This window comes from Anser cygnoides, chromosome Z (assembly GCF_040182565.1).
Source record: "Anser cygnoides isolate HZ-2024a breed goose chromosome Z, Taihu_goose_T2T_genome, whole genome shotgun sequence".
NCBI lineage: Eukaryota > Metazoa > Chordata > Aves > Anseriformes > Anatidae > Anser > Anser cygnoides.
Genome location: NC_089912.1, coordinates 61,310,696 through 61,329,216, shown reverse-complemented (window position 1 = coordinate 61,329,216; position 18,521 = coordinate 61,310,696). Strand labels below are relative to the sequence as shown.

At 40.7% G+C, this 18,521-nt stretch overlaps 1 protein-coding gene across 2 annotated transcripts; it reads left to right on the top strand.

Moving 5' to 3' along the window:
- The first annotated feature begins 307 nt into the window (after positions 1–307).
- TXNL1 (thioredoxin like 1) lies at positions 308–16,133 on the top strand. 2 transcript variants are annotated; one of them, XM_066988932.1, is made up of 9 exons: positions 308–478; positions 1,830–1,926; positions 2,923–3,096; positions 6,560–6,682; positions 7,055–7,124; positions 7,739–7,911; positions 9,087–9,191; positions 14,124–14,164; positions 15,876–16,133. In XM_066988932.1, exons 1-9 carry the CDS (start codon positions 381–383, stop codon positions 15,877–15,879), a joined length of 885 nt encoding a protein of 294 aa, XP_066845033.1. In that variant the 5' UTR covers positions 308–380; the 3' UTR covers positions 15,880–16,133. The 2 variants fall into 2 exon arrangements, with proteins under 2 accessions (XP_066845033.1, XP_047935698.1); XM_048079741.2 differs by lacking the exon at positions 14,124–14,164.
- The last annotated feature ends 2,388 nt before the right edge of the window (positions 16,134–18,521 follow it).

The window sequence follows — 18,521 nt, the reverse complement described above, 5'->3', positions numbered from 1 at the left end:
GTTGCGGTGTCCTCGTGCTCCACGCGTGCTGGTGGATGGGTCCCACAGGCGCTGGCACCCACGGGTGCTGATGCCCCGGGGCCCAGGGGTGGTTTTGTGGCAGGTATGTGCGTTTCTTTGCGGATTTGTGCCCCTGGGGCTGGGGGCCCGCAGCCCAGCAGGTGCCGATGCTGGGGCGCTGAGCCCTATTGGCTCTGCCCCAAACCAAGATGGCCGCCCCCGCTTCGCGCCTGCCCCAAGCTAAAATGGCGGCGGCGCCTCCCGGCGGCCCCACCGGGCCGGGGCGGGGCGCGCGTGCGCGGTGCGTGCGGGGCGCGGTGCATGCCGGGCGCGCGGCGCGGCGTGACGCTGCAGATCGCGGTCCGGGGCCGCCGCCCGCCATGGGGGGCGTGAAGGCGATCGCCAACGACGCCGAGTTCCAGCCCGAGCTCAGCGCCGCCGGCTCCCGGCTCGCCGTCGTCAAGTTCACCATGCGGGGGTGAGTCCGGCCGGGCCGCGCGGGAGGCGGCCGGGGTCACCGAGCGCCGGGGGAGCCCGCCCGGGTCCGTGCTGCCGGTGCGCAGCGCCCCTCGGTCTCCTCAGGGCCCCGCTCGCGCTGCCTGCGCTCCCGCTCCGCCTCCCGGCCGTGCCCGGCGCCCCGGCGGCCGTCCCGTCCCGTCCCGTCCCCAGAGCCGTGGGTGCAGCGCCGGGAGCGGCGCTGGGCACGGGAGGGCCCGGAGCCGGTGGCTGCGTGTCAGCGGGCGCTGCGGGGCGTGCCGGTGACACACCCGGCGCCCGGCCGCTGCCGCTTGGCGCCCCTTCGGTCAGTCGGCTTCACCCGCGGGTGGCGGGGAGCTCGCTCACACGCCTTGCACAACTGCCCACGAAAACGTTTTGGCTACAGACGAGCTGTGGTGAGGTTAACGGCGTGGTGCGTCCCGTTTACGAACACCTGCAGGTCTGCCTTGCACAGCCGTGGATCCCTGTCCTCTCTCAGATGAGAATGAGAAGGGTGAAGCGGATCTTACTGGTGCTGGTTTAAAGCTGTGCGTGTCGGCAGACTCACACTGACACTGCAGGGCTCTCTGCTTTAGATATGTCACATGTTGGTATGCTGCTGTGGGAGTTTTCTGCTGTTTTGCCTTTTAATCACTTTTTTCACAACAAGCAAAGTTGTAAGAATATTGCTTTGTCGGAATAGCTGTGTATGTGCACTTTGTATATGCCAGTAAAGCTATCATCATTAACAGATATGTATTTTCAACCAAGCTGATAGAGCTACGTTGGTGGTAACGTGCTACAGTTATAGTAAATGAAATTTATCACAGTAACAATTATGTGATTACTGCTAAGGCTTTAATATACCGTTATTGGTAAATATTTCAAGTCCCATGTAGAGACCTTACTGTAGACTTCTGTTACAGCTGGTAACGGGAATTGCTGGTACTAGTCTTCTATTAAGAGTATGTTTTGCTGTATCAGGAAAAGCAGTTAAGTCTTTGCACCCCCCCCAAAAGTGCCTTTACTTAGGAGTATTTTACTCTGCAGCAAAAGGTGCTGGAGCTAAACAGATTAGATGGGAAATATGAAGTTCATTTTAATTAATAGGTGCAGCTAATCATGTGACATTGAAACTGTCTGAGGAAGTGGGAATTAACACTTCATGATGTGTTTCTAAATGTCATTCTTAATTGTATCACCAGGATTGCTCGCCATCTGTCAGCCAGGTAGAAAGGTTATTTTAAAATGTACCAAGGATATAGTAAGAACGCGAATGCGCGAAGTCTGCGTAGGGCAGGTATCTTTAAAACAAAGCAAAACAATAATGGTTGAATTTTTTGTTTTTACAGATGTGGCCCTTGTTTAAGGATAGCCCCAGCATTCAATGCTTTGAGTAACAAATATCCCCAGGCGACTTTTTTGGAAGTGGATGTGCATCAGTGCCAGGTTGGTACTCAAAAATTAATTTTCTTTAGTGAGAGGGAGAGAGGATAATAAAGTGAATGAGAAACTTGAAGGAAAGCTGTTCGGATGGTATACTAAGAGTATCCTTTCACGGGGTTGGTGAATGACAAGTAACTTATGCACAAAGATGTGAATGAACTATACTTTTATTTCAAAATGTATTCTTGCAAGTACCACTTTGTTACCCTTCATTTAAGCATTGTACAAGTGGTTTAACGGTTTCTGCTGCGTGTGCTGTTTAAATAATACAGCTTAAAATAAGAGAGAACACCAGTATGAATTAGGAAGAGCAAGTCTTTCCAAACAAATTCTGCGATAATTGCTGAATAAAATGACGAATATAATAAACCGGTGATGAGCTGTTGGTTGACTTAAGGGTTGTTAACAAAAATTAACAAGGGTATGTTGAAAGGAAATTTCTTGGGTTGCTGCAAATAGTAGTGGGAGAGAGATGAATGTAGACGTATCAACGCTTTGCAAATGGCACTTAATTGTGGAAAGCTTTGGGGAAGGTGCTGTGGGTACCTAACACATACATACAGGTGGAAATCAAAAGGAAGTCACCTTCTACAGTGGCAACTTCCAGGGTGTGCATGAATGTGCCTTGGGAAAGGGAAGTAATACAGGCGTAAAGAATGCTTGTGAAGTGTTAAATGAAGCAGTCTTCCACCTTCAAGAGTGAGCAAGTACTATGACTTTTGTGGCTTACCAAGAAATCTACTGACAACGTGAAATCCATTCAGAGACCACCCAAATGTATGAAGGATTAGGAAGATCTGAAGAACTTAAATGAATTTAAAATGGTTGCTCAAGTTGGAGATGTTTGTAAAATAACAAACACGGTTTGTGATTTTGGGGGGCTAATGTATCTTGGTTAATATGTGGCATGTACGTTGTCATCTAGGTGAAAACAAGGCTTCTGTCTGATATTGGTAATGGTCTGTTAGGTAACACTTGTAACTAATTTATGCATTCTAGGGAACAGCTGCTACCAATAATATATCAGCAACACCGACATTTCTGTTTTTCCGAAACAAAGTGCGAATCGACCAATATCAAGGAGCAGATGCTGTAGGTTTAGAAGAAAAAATTAAGCAGCACCTGGAGAATGATCCTGGAAACAATGAAGACACAGATATTCCAAAAGGATATGTATGCATCTCTTAAGTCTTTTTTTAACACTTGCATAACTTGAACCTGTTGAAAATGTGTTCCTTTCTAAACATATTCTTGTCAAACAATGCTACTTTAGGCAGAACTACAGGCTTCCCGTAGCGTTAGAAAGATCACCTGTCTGGGTTTTCTTTTTCAGACAAAATTCAAAAAATTAACTGTACTTACTTAATATGTACATGTAACAGAATTGTAAAATGTTTCAAGAAAAATCTCTAAGCGTAGCCCTCAGTGATTAAAATAATGAATTTCACGTTTTATGGTGAAGACTTTGCTACAGCTGTGTATTTTTCTTACCCCTTCTCAGACATTACAATCTGTTTTCCCAAAACGCTTTTCCAAGTGTAAAGTCTTCGTGAAAAAATACATTGTTAGACATAGCTGTCAAAAACTTTGAAAAATCGCTCTAGCTGGTCCTTAAGAAGTATTGTTATTCACGTGTTGCTAGGTGGATTTGTTGTTTATGGATTTCCTTTTCTTGTGCACCTCCATTTCTTTAATCTTCTTTCTCATCTCTTTAAAAAGAAACAAAGAACTAAAACCCTTTGCTGGAGGAATTAAGCTTCATAACTTGGGCTATGTCCTGCTTTTATCAATTTGCTGTGAGAATGGGGTGCTTTTGGGAAGGTGTTGTTAGGTAAATGATATACTTTCTTTTGCCTGGTTGCTAATATCGCGAGACTGGATGGTACTACAAAATTTTTTTTTTAGAAATTCCTTTTTGTCTGTAAAAAAATGATGGATATAGAATATATAAATTAACAGATGTAATGGGAATATTTGGAAAAGATTGGTTTGTCTTCTCTGAGTGGCATACAAGAACTACTTCTTGTGTTAAGCATTAAAAGAAGTTGTATTCAGCATATTTCGCTTCTGTAGGGGTACTACATACAACTGCAGTAATCACTGATCAGCTTTCATAGATAATGTAAACTCATTATTCACAGGTTAAAAAGAAAAGTGAACACTTGTAAATATATATTCTCAAGCTAAATATTTTTTAAACGTGGCATCTAAATAACACAAGGAAAACCTTATTTTTTTCTATGAATTTAAAAATCTGTATTTTTGAATGGATTTTTATCATTGCAAGATTTGTATGTGTCTTGTAGAAAAATCAAAATCTCCCAATAACAGAACAACCCCCTAGAAATATTTGGTGCTCTCAGGAAATTATTTTCACCATGTTCGGTGTGCTTTCCTGTTACCTCAAGGCAATTGTGTGTTTCAAATCACAAGCCTGTCTGACAGCTGTACTACCAAACACATGTAAATGAGAACTGTAATGTGACAAAACACTTTCCTAGAGCTGTCATCTTAGGTGGTGTTCTCCGAGCAATCCTCGGTGTAAGGTTACTCCTTGAATGAGGTTGTCTATTGTTCTGCCAGGAGTGTCAACCCAGTTAGGTGAAATACAATATGCCACATCGCTGAACTGCGACGTGTGACTTAGCTGTGTGCTAGTTCTGTAGCGTGCACGTTACTTCGCATTAGCAAATCTAATACACCCAACTTAGCTCTGATGAGTATCTGTAGAAGTCAAAATGATGTTAAATGCAAAGCCAGGTTTCTTTGGAGGTTAACTATTTGAAATTCATAGCTAGCCATGTCCTATCAGGCATGGGAGAAGGATGCAAATCCAGCTGAATATTTCTCATTTAAGAAGCTTCAAGGGCACAGGTCGCTCGAATTTCTAGCAGTTCAGCTACTTGTTAGCTGTTCCGCAGTATGCATTGCACTTCACTTTATATGTGAACACTCACATCTATAATTACTGTGAAATCCTGCGTAGAGGTATTGGAATGTCAAAGGACAAAGGTTCAGCTTGTTAGATTTCAGCCCAAGACACACTGAAAATCATTCAAGTAGCAAGAGCAGATATGTGAGGTTGGCATGTATCTCCAAAGTTATATTTGTTTTGAGATGGAGATGCCATCTTCTATTAAAAGTTAATCTTGTTAGGAGATGTTAATTCATCGGGGTAAGACACTGAGAACGTTCAGGACTATACGAGCCAAGCAGGAATTCTGTTCGACTTACTAGCAGTAGGCTGGAATGCAGTTTCAGAATATACTTGACCCAAACTGGACTGCCAGCTGCTCCAGGAATGCATCCTTCTCCTCTTGCACAGCTGCGTGCCTCCTTTCTTACCTCGTGTCTACTGAGTACGCAGGATGCGGGCTAAGTCTTCGTTGGGATGTTGCAGGCAGGCAGAGGGGACCTGGAAGGGGAAAGGCAGGCAGGTGATTTTTTGTTTGCTTTGTTTGGAATAGCATAGTTTCTGGTGTTAAGGGAAATGGGATACCAGCAGTGATTTGTATTTTCTCAGCAGCCTGTGTTTGGATTTAGTTTATATCATGAAGCTATAGCCTGAGTAGTAACATGCAGTAACTTTTTAAAGCTAATGTGTAGGGCTTTCATCACGAGTGGTATGTTATTCTTTGGGACCTCATATATGTCGGTAAGAAGGGTATTTTAGGTTGCCATGCCAAAAGTTCCTATAGGCTTTGTCTCGAGTTTTCTCTGACTGTATGCTGATTGTGATCTCAAATTTGTACTGTTGTGGTATGAGATGTTGATACCATATCTTCAGGCCTTAAGATAACAAAACACTTGATTTTTATATTTTTTTTTAACGTGGCTTACTGTGCTTCAATTGCACTTGGGTTAGTTTAGCTGTATGCAAAATCTCTTGGGAATTGGTTCAGGCTATTCTGCCAGTGCAATAATAAAACCTTTTAAATGGCTGAAGCTTGCAGCACGCGTAGCATTTGCTTTAGTCTGGCAGTGCGTGTATGTTGAAACTGATGGTTGGACCCTTTACAAAAGAGCTCTGCTGTAAAGCAAACTGGTTCATGGTGAATTGGGCGGTTTCTGCTTTCTGTTGTTCTGCACTTTTACCAAAGTATACAGGGAAGGGACTGGGAACCAGTTTCATGAAGTTGATTTGTATATGATGCTGAGAAAGAGGAGGAAATAAGAGTAGCTTTGCACATAAAGCCTGGTAACAACTATAGTTGCAGAAGAAATTAAGAGATGACCACTGAACTATTTTGGATGGGAAAGCCATTTCTGTTTTATCTGTTAAGTTAATCATAGCTCCGGTCTAATGTCAGTTTGTATTTGTAGCCAGGTGAAGTTAATCAAAAATGTATCTGAAAAATGCTCCCTGTGCCCAATTGCTTATTCTCAATATGGTAAACTTGTGTTCCAGGGGGGTGGTACTTCGAGTGGGAAAACACTGAATTCTGAACAGGATACATCTGAGTACTACAACATTTTTATCTTTTTATGTTTTAAAAAAAAAAAAAGCCCTGAGGTTTTCTGGGTTCCCTTTTTTAATGTGTTGAATGAGGAATTTCATTCATTCCAGTGTCTGCTAATCTCAGATAAGTTCACGGCAGATTTACGCACTCAGTAATGCTCTTCTTTTTCCTTTCAGATGGATTTAATGCCATTTATCAATAAAGCCGGCTGTGAATGTCTTAATGAAAGCGACGAGCATGGATTTGATAATTGTTTACGTAAAGACTCTACCTACTTGGAATCAGACTGCGATGAGCAGGTACAGTAGATATTTTTCTTAAGTGAGATGTTTTCAATGATGTCTGGTCTGCAAGCATTTTTTGAAGATCTTGATTGCTTGATATCCCTATAGCGGTATAAGGAAGAGTGGGATACGGTAGGTGGATGGAAGCAAAATTGGTATACAGAGGTCACTGTAGCATTGCCAGTTTTCTATCCATTTGTGGGAAAAATTCCAAGCAGACTGGCATTTACTGGTGACTAGTGGCAGACTAGTGCATGTGTGGAATATAGAGAATGTAAGTACTTGATTTTAAATTAAAAGCTCAGACTTGCTTCTAGTTAATTGTTGTGCTATGTTTGTTTATAAGGATGAAGAAAATGGTATTTAACAAAATTTTCTCTTCCACAGCTGCTTATTACTGTAGCTTTTAGTCAACCAGTCAAACTTTATTCTATGAAACTTCAGGGGCCAGATAATGGTAAGTGAAGTGTCTGTTTAATCATATCCTTAGAATCTAAGCTTTACATGTGTTTAGCTTAAATGTCAAAACAATGATGCTTGTCCCTAGAACCTCTTACATTCTGTGAATCCCATAGCAGCTTCAGTAAATTTGGTGTAAATAAATAACATAACAGATTGATCTCACAGTAATATTATTCTGTTGCCATGCATTGGTATTTGATATGACACAAGTATAAATATTTACTGTATTTTGACATGCTATAAGGAGAACCTACATTCTATTCAAGAATTAAATGTAAGAGCTGTTTTAATTTTTATGCTAAGTTGATTTAAGTTATAAAACTACAGAAAATACTCAGGTATTACATCACACAAACCCAATTATTTTCAGACATTTCATTGGATTTCTTATGTGGAATTCTGGCACTGAAATGTAGGCAAGTAGTGCAACTTCAGATGTCGTTTGGTATCAAGGGTGGTGGTGTAGGATTGGCAGATAAGATGCTAGAATTACTGAAGTCCCTACCCTCCTTGAGCTGTACCTAGATGCTGTGATAAGCAAGGGCTTCTGCGGTAGCATTTTGAGAACACAGGTAAGGAACTGAATCCCAATTCCATGTTTTAACACAGGACAAGGTCCAAAGTATATAAAAATCTTTATCAACCTTCCTCGATCTATGGATTTTGAAGAAGCAGAGAGAAGTGAACCAACTCAAGCCCTGGAGCTGACACCAGATGATATTAAAGAAGATGGTATTATCCAGCTTCGCTATGTTAAATTTCAGAATGTTAACAGTGTAACTGTAAGTAAAGCTTCTGTTCTGAGCTCTGGGCAGGCTGAAGACTTAGTAGACTTTTCAAGCGCTGTGACGTTTGTTGACTTGGCTGCAAATGTTCTTAGTTGCTCTCCACTGATTGCATACTGTATGTTAATGCTCAAAGGGTTTCTGAAATTTAAGGTCAGGCAAGGCCGTATGCATGTGATGTCTCTGACCTCATATTTGTGATGAGGTTCACTTTCATCTCTTTGTGAGAGATTAAAAAAAGGGTAGATTTCGATATTACGAAGAACTATCTTCTAGTGGCGGTGTCCCTGCCCATGGCAGGGGAGTTGGAATTAGGTGATCTTTATGGTCCCTTCCATTCTGTGACCTAGTGTGCTGCAGAACACAACTTGTGTTTTACTAACACGCCTTCTTGAAAGGCATCTTGTCCTCGTTTGGAGAGTTTAGGAGGTAAGAAATCCAGTTCATCAGTAACCTGATTGCGAAAATGACAGACTTGTAAGTATCAAGTGAAGTGCTTACGATACGCTAAAACCCAATACCCGGTCCTCATAAGTGTTCTTAAATGCTCTAATCAAACCACCTTTGTCTTTTAATGAGCTCTCTAACCTTCTTGCTGTAAAAGACTTTCCATGAATTCCACGTAAGGTTTTCGTGACTCTTAAATGCAGGTGCAGTTTTTCCTCTTTCATTTTAAGTGTGGGTTTTAGTGCAATATGCATCGTGACAAAACTGATGCTGGAATTGCATTCTTCTTGACACCATTACCCTGGGTCTGCATTAGCCCTGTTTCCTGCAGTATTGTGTTGAACTGCTCCTCCCATGTAACCCCTGAAATTCTAGTCTAAGGAAATGCTTTTCATGGTCTGAGTTCTGTGTTTGCAAGTTATGGTCTCATAGTTGACTGAACATTTCAGTACATTTCAGTTGCTGAGTGCAGTCTCAGATTGGAAGTGGAAGCTAGAAATATCCAAGCTCCGTGGGTTTTTAAACAAACTGCTGGGATAATAATAGCATTCGTTATAATCATTATTTGAAATAAGAGGACAGAAGCTTCTCTAGAGGGTAACAAGGCCTTTATAATTGGAAAAAGTGTTTACTGGGTTGGTTCAAAAATCTTGGGAGGCTAACATTTTATGTATGAATTCAGGGATGGACTGTTTACCTTCGCTCTTGTGTTTTGGATTTTTTAGTTGTTTGTCCAATCCAATCATGGCGACGAAGAGACAACAAGAATTACATACTTCACGTTTATTGGAACTCCAGTCCAAGCAACAAATATGAATGACTTCAAGCGAGTGAGTCTTCTTTCTTAAAAGCACTTACGAATGTTTTAAATGTTCTCAAAAATGTTGACTGAACAAATACACTTGGTGGTTGTTATAATTCCGCGACTTAAGGTAGATATGGCATCCCAAACAAAACAACAACACATGTAGCTTTATCTTACAGATACTGATCATTGGTCTTACCTATAAGTTCTTGTTCATCACCTTTGTAAAAACAAACAACCAAAAAAAACAAACCACAACACAAATAGGGGTAAGAATGTATACACCTACTATTTAAAACATGAGGGACTTTCAAATGACATGTACTATAGGCAATGTTTCTTAACAGCCGTGAGTTTTATGCCTTGATTTAGAAACCTGTATTCTGATGGTGTTCAGGAAGTAGAGAAGCAAGCCTGCGTATGAAATAAAGACTCCTTGTGATTGATTGGACTTCTGCTTTGGTGAAGGATTTTATGGATTTTATCCAATGGGCAGTGTAAAATTCAGATCTAAAAAAGATTTTGGTCACAAAGTGACCATTACTTTAAACATATCTGCTCTTTTTAAAGCTAAAGGAAGAAATAAACAACTCGTTAGGCTGTGACTTTAGACCCATGAGTGCTGAACAATAAGGCATGCTCGAAGTTTTTGATTTTTTTGAGAATGTGAAATGGGTTTGAAAGTATTGAAACTTTAAAGCTACTTACATTTTTTTCTTCGAAATTTAATGTCTTTTTAAAGTAAGCTAGTAAACTGCTTTAAAACTTGTCTTGTTTAGAAAGACATTTGCTGTTGTAACCCTGTCTACGAACTCATGTCTAGGCGACCAATAACACTGAAAGCACCGTGGAATTTATTATACAAACTGCCTGTAACTTCAGAAGGCTAAAAATGCTAATGGTTGTCATACTTTGTATACTTCCAGTTTTTACTGTTAAAGATGATCTTAACTTTTACATTTAAAACTTAATAACTTCGCAAATAATAAAGTTAATAAGTTAACAGGCTTTGTTGTCTTTCACTGGAATGTGAAGTCATTGAAAAAGTTGCTCTAATATACTAAAATTAACTGGATATCTAATTTAGATGTTTCTAATGGAGCACTTCTGGTTCATCCAATACAAGAAATAGGTTACTTCATTTAAAATCTGCTTCCATGGTCGAGGTTTTTTTGTACAGCTTCTTTTTTTGCAATAACAGGGCATTACCCTGCAATGAATTGTGCCATTACTATTTAACATAACACGAATAATCTGTGTTACTTCTCTGGTACTTTTGGGAAGAGGATAGCACCCTTACACTGATATTTTCGGTATTTGGTCTTTGTCTCAGTTTCATTTCTGTGTAAACTCTGTAAATTAGTTTTGCTTTCTAAAGTACTGAAAGTTTATTTTCAAACAAGTGCACTCTTTAAACCTGACCATCTGATTGTTCAGATAGTGATTTGATTTTTTTGGTAATTGATGATACATTGAGGGTACAAGCTGCTCTGGGAGAGGTTTTGTCTTGATATAAGAGTTTGTTTTTTTTAAGCGAGAACAATTAATCGCTGGAACAACTGCTCCAGGGGTGTGGTGGAAACCCTCTTCCTTACTGGAGGTTTTCAAGATGCGATTGGACAGGGTGCTAGATAATCTCATCTAAGCACGCTTTTCCCATGAAGGCTTGAAGCTGGTGATCTCACGAGGTCCCTTCCAGCCTGGGCTGGCTTATGGTTCTAAGTATACCCACAACCCCATAAAGATGTTTAAAGTAGCGTGGGTCTCATCTGTGCACTGTACTTAGCGGGGATTTGTCAGTCTCTCTCAGTTCTAGATGCAGCGTAGATGCTTGGAAGCTGCTATATAGCCAGCTAAATACCACGTTAGTTAAAATTTTGGTTTCATTGAAGTTCACATTGAATATGTTTGCACTATCAGGGGAGATGTGATCTGTGACTTCTATTTAACTGGAAGGGGAGGGGAGCACAGACCCACAAGAGGTAGATCTCCCTTACACCTTACAGGTGTGGTACTGCTCACTGCTAACATCAGCACGTTAAGGAGCTGGTCAGAACTGCCATAGATAGAAGAGCTTGCTTTGTTAGGCTGTGAGGTAGCTAATCCTCTCAGTCCTATTTTGCTTCCTGAACATGTAGTTTTAATATTAGGCTGTTAAAATATTTTATCATACTAAATGGGATGTGTAGTCTGTCAGTTACAGAGCTCTTAGGAATTCTAACTTTTTGTTTCCTCTCTTCCAGTGATCCTGTCAGCTATGAAACCTTAATATAGTGTTGGGCATTAATTATATTTAGGCATGTAGATTAACTGGGAAACCTTATTTTTCTTTTCATCTCCTTCAGTAGTTACCCACCCTACTCCTCACTGCTCTCAACTATCTGACTTCCTTCTCTCAGTCTGTCTGTACTGTTTATATTTCTCTTCTCGTTATGATAGAAGTAGTATTGCAGCATGATTAACAAGATGGGGGGAGTGCTTTTTTCCCTATTTTTTGAGAAGTGTTTGTAAGAATCAGTAAAATGTTATTTGAAGGGCTGCAATTAAAAAGTAGGCATGAGTGTGATTCCAGTTACGGTTTTCATGATTCATCACGTTGCTGCTCAGATGATTGTAGTAGATATGTACAATTTCAAAATCTAAAACAAAACACAAAACATCGGTTTCAATGACTTCTGCTGAGGAGCAGGCAGATGTATTTTGATACCCAGCTGCAGTGGGACATGAACGAACGCTCAGTTGTAGCAGCTCCTTGCTCAGCAGATAGTTATTAAGATGCATAACTGAAGCACCCATGCCCTTCAGACAGCCGAGGAAAACTTGTGTTTGCTTGTGGTGCTCTGCTAACACCAACAGGGCTGCAAGAAAAATCACCTCTTCTTGATCAGCAAGGCAGTTTGTGTTTAATATAAATGAGGTATTGTTTCCAGTATCTATACTGCCAAACGCAAAGCTGAAGCTCACCTACTGTGAGAAGCAGTACTGAGGAGTACGGAGCAGGTGAAGCTAAGCAGGCCCTTCATTAGGCATCTTGGCCTTAAGTTAGTTTTGACATACATGTAGTTAGCATTGGTGGATTTGCTAAGTAAGGTTAGATAATAAAAAAGTTATTTCCAACTTGCTCTGGTATCTTGTGTGTATCCTGTGTGTATCCTGCTCCTTGCACAACTGAATTTTTAACCTCTGGGGAGGAGGGGAGTCTGGTGTGACAGGAAAGGGGAACATAATGGGGGGAAAAAGTGTAGATCTTAACTGGGTTAAGCACAGGGAAGAGAAGGGAGAGAGCTGAGATTCTTTCCCCTGCTTAAACTAAGGGCGCCCAAACAGCAGAAGATTGAGATTAATATTCCCTTCCCATGCACATTTAACATTCAGAAATAGTTTTTGAAAAGCATGCCTTAAAGGTATGCCTTTTGTAAAAGAACTGTCCTTAACACTAGAATTACTTCTGCTCTTGGCCGCACGTGGTCTGATTTAAGGCTTAATTTAAGCTATGCAAGCTACAATGGTAGAGACTGCATTTGAGATGTAGTAGCTTACACGTGAAGTTTGCTTCCAAATTGGCTTCTCAGTCAAGCTAATTCGTGGGATAGACAGCTAAAGTGCTGAGTAAAGGTGCAGGTGCTGTGTCTTTGTAACTCTTGATTGATAGCTTAGTCTTAAATAGATTCCTGTGAATCAGGTGGTGAACCTGTAAACATTTTTTTAAGACAGTGCACCTTAATGTCAGTATAGTTCTTGTTCACTTGTGGTATTAAGAAACAAAACATTGCTGCTCAGTTTTGAGGCTGGGGGATATGCACAGGTGGTGGGATTTTTTTGGTCCCCTCCTGAATCAAGGCTTTCCAGAACTACTTATTTGCTCTCTATGTTGCTGCTGTTTTCCTTGTAACATTTTGTTTGTTTGTTTTTCAGCTTAACTTCCCAATTCTAAAGAACTAAAAATGCAGAAGAAATTAAAAAGTAATAATTGATGTGGTCTCGCACTACTCCCTTCCTTGCTCCCTCTGCTCATCTAGCATCTCTTTCACCCTTTCCACAATCTCAGCACTGATGCAAGAGCCATCTCTGAGCCTTCTGCAGTCAGGAACAGCCTTCTCTACCTTCTGACGCATCAACTCATCTTTTTCTTTTTTTTTCCCTACCCAAATCTTATTTTAAGCGCTTCTCTTTCAGTCTTTCAAAACTTCCGTTCTTTTTATCCCAAATTTGACATTTTTGAAAGCATACCATGTAGTACTTTTACTTTTTTTTCTGTAACTCATTTTTCAGCCTATTGCATTTTGTAAAAGCTGTTTGAAACGTAGTTTGTGAAATGCTGTAGCAAGACTTGGCTTTCTTAATCTTAGTACAGCTTAGTGTTCTCTGCTGTGACCCTTCAGTAAGTAGTGTGCAAGTCAGCGAGGGCTGCCAAGTACCCGATACTGTCCCACGCTTGGCTCTAGGGAGCCTCCTGAAGGCAGACACAGTGAGGAGCTGGTGAGTGCTCGTACAAAGGTGGCCTGATCAGGGTACTCCAACAGCAACAGACCAGTTGCTTGACCTTTATATATTGAAAACAAAACCACACACACACAAATGCCCACTTCTGCTCCACAAGGCTCAGTGACAGAGTTTCCAGCTGTACTGTTTGTAATGGGCCATAGTTTTTTTTTTTGTCTCTGTCAGGCTGTGGGCTGGTGGTTAGGAAAACAGTATCAAAAGCCTGCTTCAAAACGTTCTCTTATTACATGGGAGTCACAGGCTGTGACCGGTATCTTAAAGTGCACTAGATGGCCACTGTTTCTGTCAACAGGAGGAGAATGGATCCGTTACGGATGAAAGAATAATGATGATTGTTTGATTTCAGTTTCCATGTCCATTTTCTTCTTGGGAAGGTGGAGTGGGATGGTCAGAAAATGGGTTTCTTTGACCTGCGATGACAAAATATCTATATCAGCATGATTAATTTTCACAGATAATACACATGGGCGAGTTGTCAATTTCAACTTCAGACTGGTATAGCAATATTTTTCATTGGAGTTACACACTTGCTAACATCTAATCTTTAATCTTTCAACTGCATTTTTTCTTTTTCTCTTTTTTTCTTTGCTTAATCTGTGTCTAAACACAGTTTGTCTTGGAAACACAAACAATAAATACTGCTTCTTGACAAGTTTAACTTTTTTTTAACTTGATTAATTGGATCTTAATGTTAGTGGTTGGTTTTCTGATTTTTTTTTCCTTTTTTCTTCATGTTGTCAAGTGGAATTTTCCTTAATCATTAAGCTGAATTTACAGCTTGGTGATATGTTCCTGGTCAAAGGTTCCTTGGAGGTGAAAGGGGTCTTTAAAAGGGTTTTTTGTAGATCTCAGTTACCTTGTGATGGTGACAACTCAGCTCACCAAAAGAATAGTTTACCACTGCCCCCCCCCCCCCCCCCAAAAAAAAAGTCTTCCTCCAAGAAGTGGAGGGGGGAAAAAAAGGGGAAGGATCAGAATAATTTCAGTGAGTCCATGAGAATTCTCTAGTTCAGAGCTGTGGGTATATTGTTTTTTGTTTGTTCTGGGTCATGTCCCACAGCTCTGCATTTCACTATTGATTATATGAATCTCTTGTGGTATATTGTCACCTGATTGCAGAGGTAATTAATCCTTACCATATTTGCTATATGAGTCAGAGTACAGAAAAGGTTTTACTCCTTAGTTTTGAGCGTTAGTAATTGGAAATTGTATATTCCATTAATGTAGATCCTCAACCCTCTGTTCGTGCTTTTCCTGACAAGGCTTTGTCAGATCTGTAAGTGCTGCTTTGGTTAGATGGAAATGAGTTGGGAATTGTTGCCTTGCCCAAGGTCTCTTGCAGTTAAGGCCACCTTTTAAGATTTATTATCTTTTTATTTTGTTTGACTTATAAATGGGTATTTTCTAGGGTCTGCAAGAGCACTGGAACTAATCTGAATCTTTTCAGAAAAGTGCCTAGAATCACATTGTTTTCTGCTCTTGGGATCTTGCGTTCAGTTATGTTAACGAAGGGGACTGAAAACCCTTCCGTTATGAACTGTGCGAACTGTAAGCTTGCACGGCAGTACGTAGAGTGCTGGTCTTGCACTTGCTGTTGGCTGCCAAAGTCTGGTGGCAGTGGTAATCTTTTCTGAAATGAGAAGTCCTGAGATGACTCTGATTCCTGGTGGAGTTTGCAGAATTGGAGATTAGCAGTTGCCCCGGTAAGGAGTAATGTTTTGACAAAGACTGAAAATCAGATGCCTTCCAGATTTCTCTTCAGGTTTGAACTGCATTATAAGGTAAATGTTCTCAGTGAAGTACGTACTAAGGATGCCAAGGGAAATGAACAAACTTACTTTCATGGGAGCACCCAGTGGTTCTCTTTTTGCTGTATTATTTTATATAGCATATTAAGGTTGAATGCTTGGTATATAACATCGTTAAACGTGGTCTGTTATGTTGCAGTTACTGTCTTCTAACTCTTCTCAAGTGAGACCGGTGTTTTGCTATTTTTATTAATACTAAAGATAAGTTTCTTGTGTCTTGCGTCCCTCTTAGTTCTTTAGAGGGATTCATAGCTTCTGCAAGTGCTACAATGCATGCTTAAATGCACTAATTTAGTTGAAAATGTTGCATTTGTTTTATTTTGATGCTAATAAAAAAAAATGGGGACACCTCTTTGGTTAAGTGTTCATTGTTTCTTTCTGTTGTTTTCTCTTATCAGGTAGTCGGCAAAAAAGGAGAGAGCCACTAGGATGCGCGAGACACTGGAAAGCCTTATTGCAATCAAATGAGATCTTCACTTTTATCTACTGCTCCTGGATAATTGCTTGACCATAGCCAGAGACTGTCAATCTGTTTCATTTAATGCCATTACCAATAAATCATTGCTTTTGTTGAGATGGAGTTTCACTAGTGTGTTTCTGTTGTAATCCTCATACATGTATTTGTAAATAAAATTCATTACTTTTGCCAAGTTTAATTTTGTCATTCTGGTAACTGTGGCTCTTCCTGTGTTGTTCCATTTTAAACTTAAAAACTGGACTGGCTTATCTTTAGAAACAGAAGACATAATGTAGCTTGCACTTGTTTAGAGAGTTTAAAATGTTAAATATAAGTAAAATACAGATGGCTTGTTCACAGGCTATCTAAAAAGCAAAAGAGCTACTCTGGTATGAGACTGAAGGAGCTTAGGATCGTTGTTTGCACAAAATGCAGGTATTTCTCAGACAGGAATAACTTCACCTGTTCTGAAAACTTCCATTTCCCTCCCCGTCTCAAAAAAGCATAGGATCAAAACTCGCAGATTTGTCACAAACAGCGTGCTGGTACAAGCTGTTTGGCACAGAATTCTCGAGTGTTTTGAAATTGTTGTTCTGTTTTATTTTTTAATATTAGAAAATACCGACCTTGTTTCACAGGCAGACTCTCACAAGCTGTGCAGTTACAGGGATAAATACAGTTGTGCACCCCACCTGAACCTGAATTTCTTACTGCTTTTATTGGGCATTTTTCCCGTCTCTGGATCTTGATAAGGAAATGTTTATTGCAAATATCAATTTTGCATCTTAATTGGAATTCCTGTACTACTTTAGTAAATTTTCTTGGAAGCATGCCTTAAGTAATTTTAATAAATCGGGCATTGATCAGCACCATATACATATAATACTGTATAAATTCCCAGTCAAACATGCTAAGTGTTTTAATTGGCATAATTAATTTCTTTGTAAAGTTAAATTTGTTACATTTCTAATTACCATAAATCCCACTAAAGCTTAAATCCTGTCCTAATTGGCATTCCTTCCTTGAACACAGTAGGGTGGTTCTTTTCTGGCTTGGGAGATTTATATGTTAATACCAAGTTAACTTTCTGTTAGCATAGATATTTTCTCCAAACAGAAAATTAGGGATTGTATAGAAAAACATTCCTTGTGAGGCACTTTTTTTTAATAAAATCTGTATCACTGCATAGTCCCGGATACTCATCTACCTGCGTTATATTTACTGGCATGTGACGATGACTTGGTTTCTTTCATACTTCCTTAACGTTTTGCTTCAGTGGAGGATGTAAGGCATGTAACACACTGTATATAGAATATAAAATCATTTTAAAATATAATTGAGGGCAATATGAGTAACTGTTCCTGTTTATAATTTTGTACACTAATTACCTTTTGGGTTATTGTTTAAGTGCCTCATCTTAAGTATTGCTTACCTCATAATATTTATACCTGAGAGATTTGATAACCTAGTGATTCTCATCTTTGTAAGAGATTAGTCAAATTTATATTGTTATGCGACTCTTCTGTGATTTCGTTGGTTGCATGGTGCATACCTTCCACAATGATACCATGTGAATAGATGAAATAAATGTTCAGAGGTAACTGTTCATTGTTTCACTTAATGGAAGAGCGGGCAGGATTCTGCAAAAGGAGCTTGAATCGTAACTTTGGGTTTGTGTTTTTAATACTGGCCTTTGAGTGAAGTTATCCTTAAACAGTGTTCCTGGCTGCACCTGTGTCTTGCAGGGTGCGTGTGTGCCATGCAGCTGTTTGGCCTGTGTTTTGGGATCATTCCAGGATGGGAGAAGTCCTGCTGTCAACTTGATCTGTTTTGTAACTGCCTAGAAGGGAACCCGTAGTGCTTGCTCTTCAAATCATGCAAAGGTGGTGCTAATTAATAGACAGCTGTAGCTAACCCGAGAGAGGGATCGCCACCATTCCCTGTCTTTAGGTTGTTGGTTCCCTCTGCAATTCACTGCTTCCTGTACCTTAAGACTGCATTCCTTTGGGGTGGGGAGGTGAAACAAGCCCTTGTATCGCTCCAGATCTTACTGAGGTAGGTGGTGGGTGCACAAAACTAAGTGCTTTGGTGTGCGAGCTGTGGCCTAGCTTTGCAGCATGCTGGCCTCCTTGGCTCCCTACAGCCAGCCCAGCACTCGGTCGATGCTTCTAGCAAACCCTGATCTGGTGAACTTCCACTAAAATACTGCCTTTGGTAAAAATAAAATAAAAAATGTGGGTGGGCATGTATTTTACAGCAGAAGTCTGAGCGCAGCTGTTAAAAATGGTTTAGGTGGGACCTTCCCCTGCTTCCCTCAGGGCTGGGAAGCTGGTCCCGGGCAGCTCTTTCAGCTGTAGCTTTGCTGAGCACCCAAAGGCCCGACAGGTAAGGCCCCACAGGTCAACCGGCCGAGGGCTTCCCAAGGGGGGTCATGGCTGGGATACGGGGCTGGGAGCTCCTCGGTGGGGCTTGGAGCATCGCTGGGAGGCTCGGGGGGGGCCTGAAATGCCAGCAGATACTGTACGCCGGGAGCCTTTGATGTAGGCTTGTCTTGTCTTATCCTTTATTATGCTCGTGTGTTGAGATT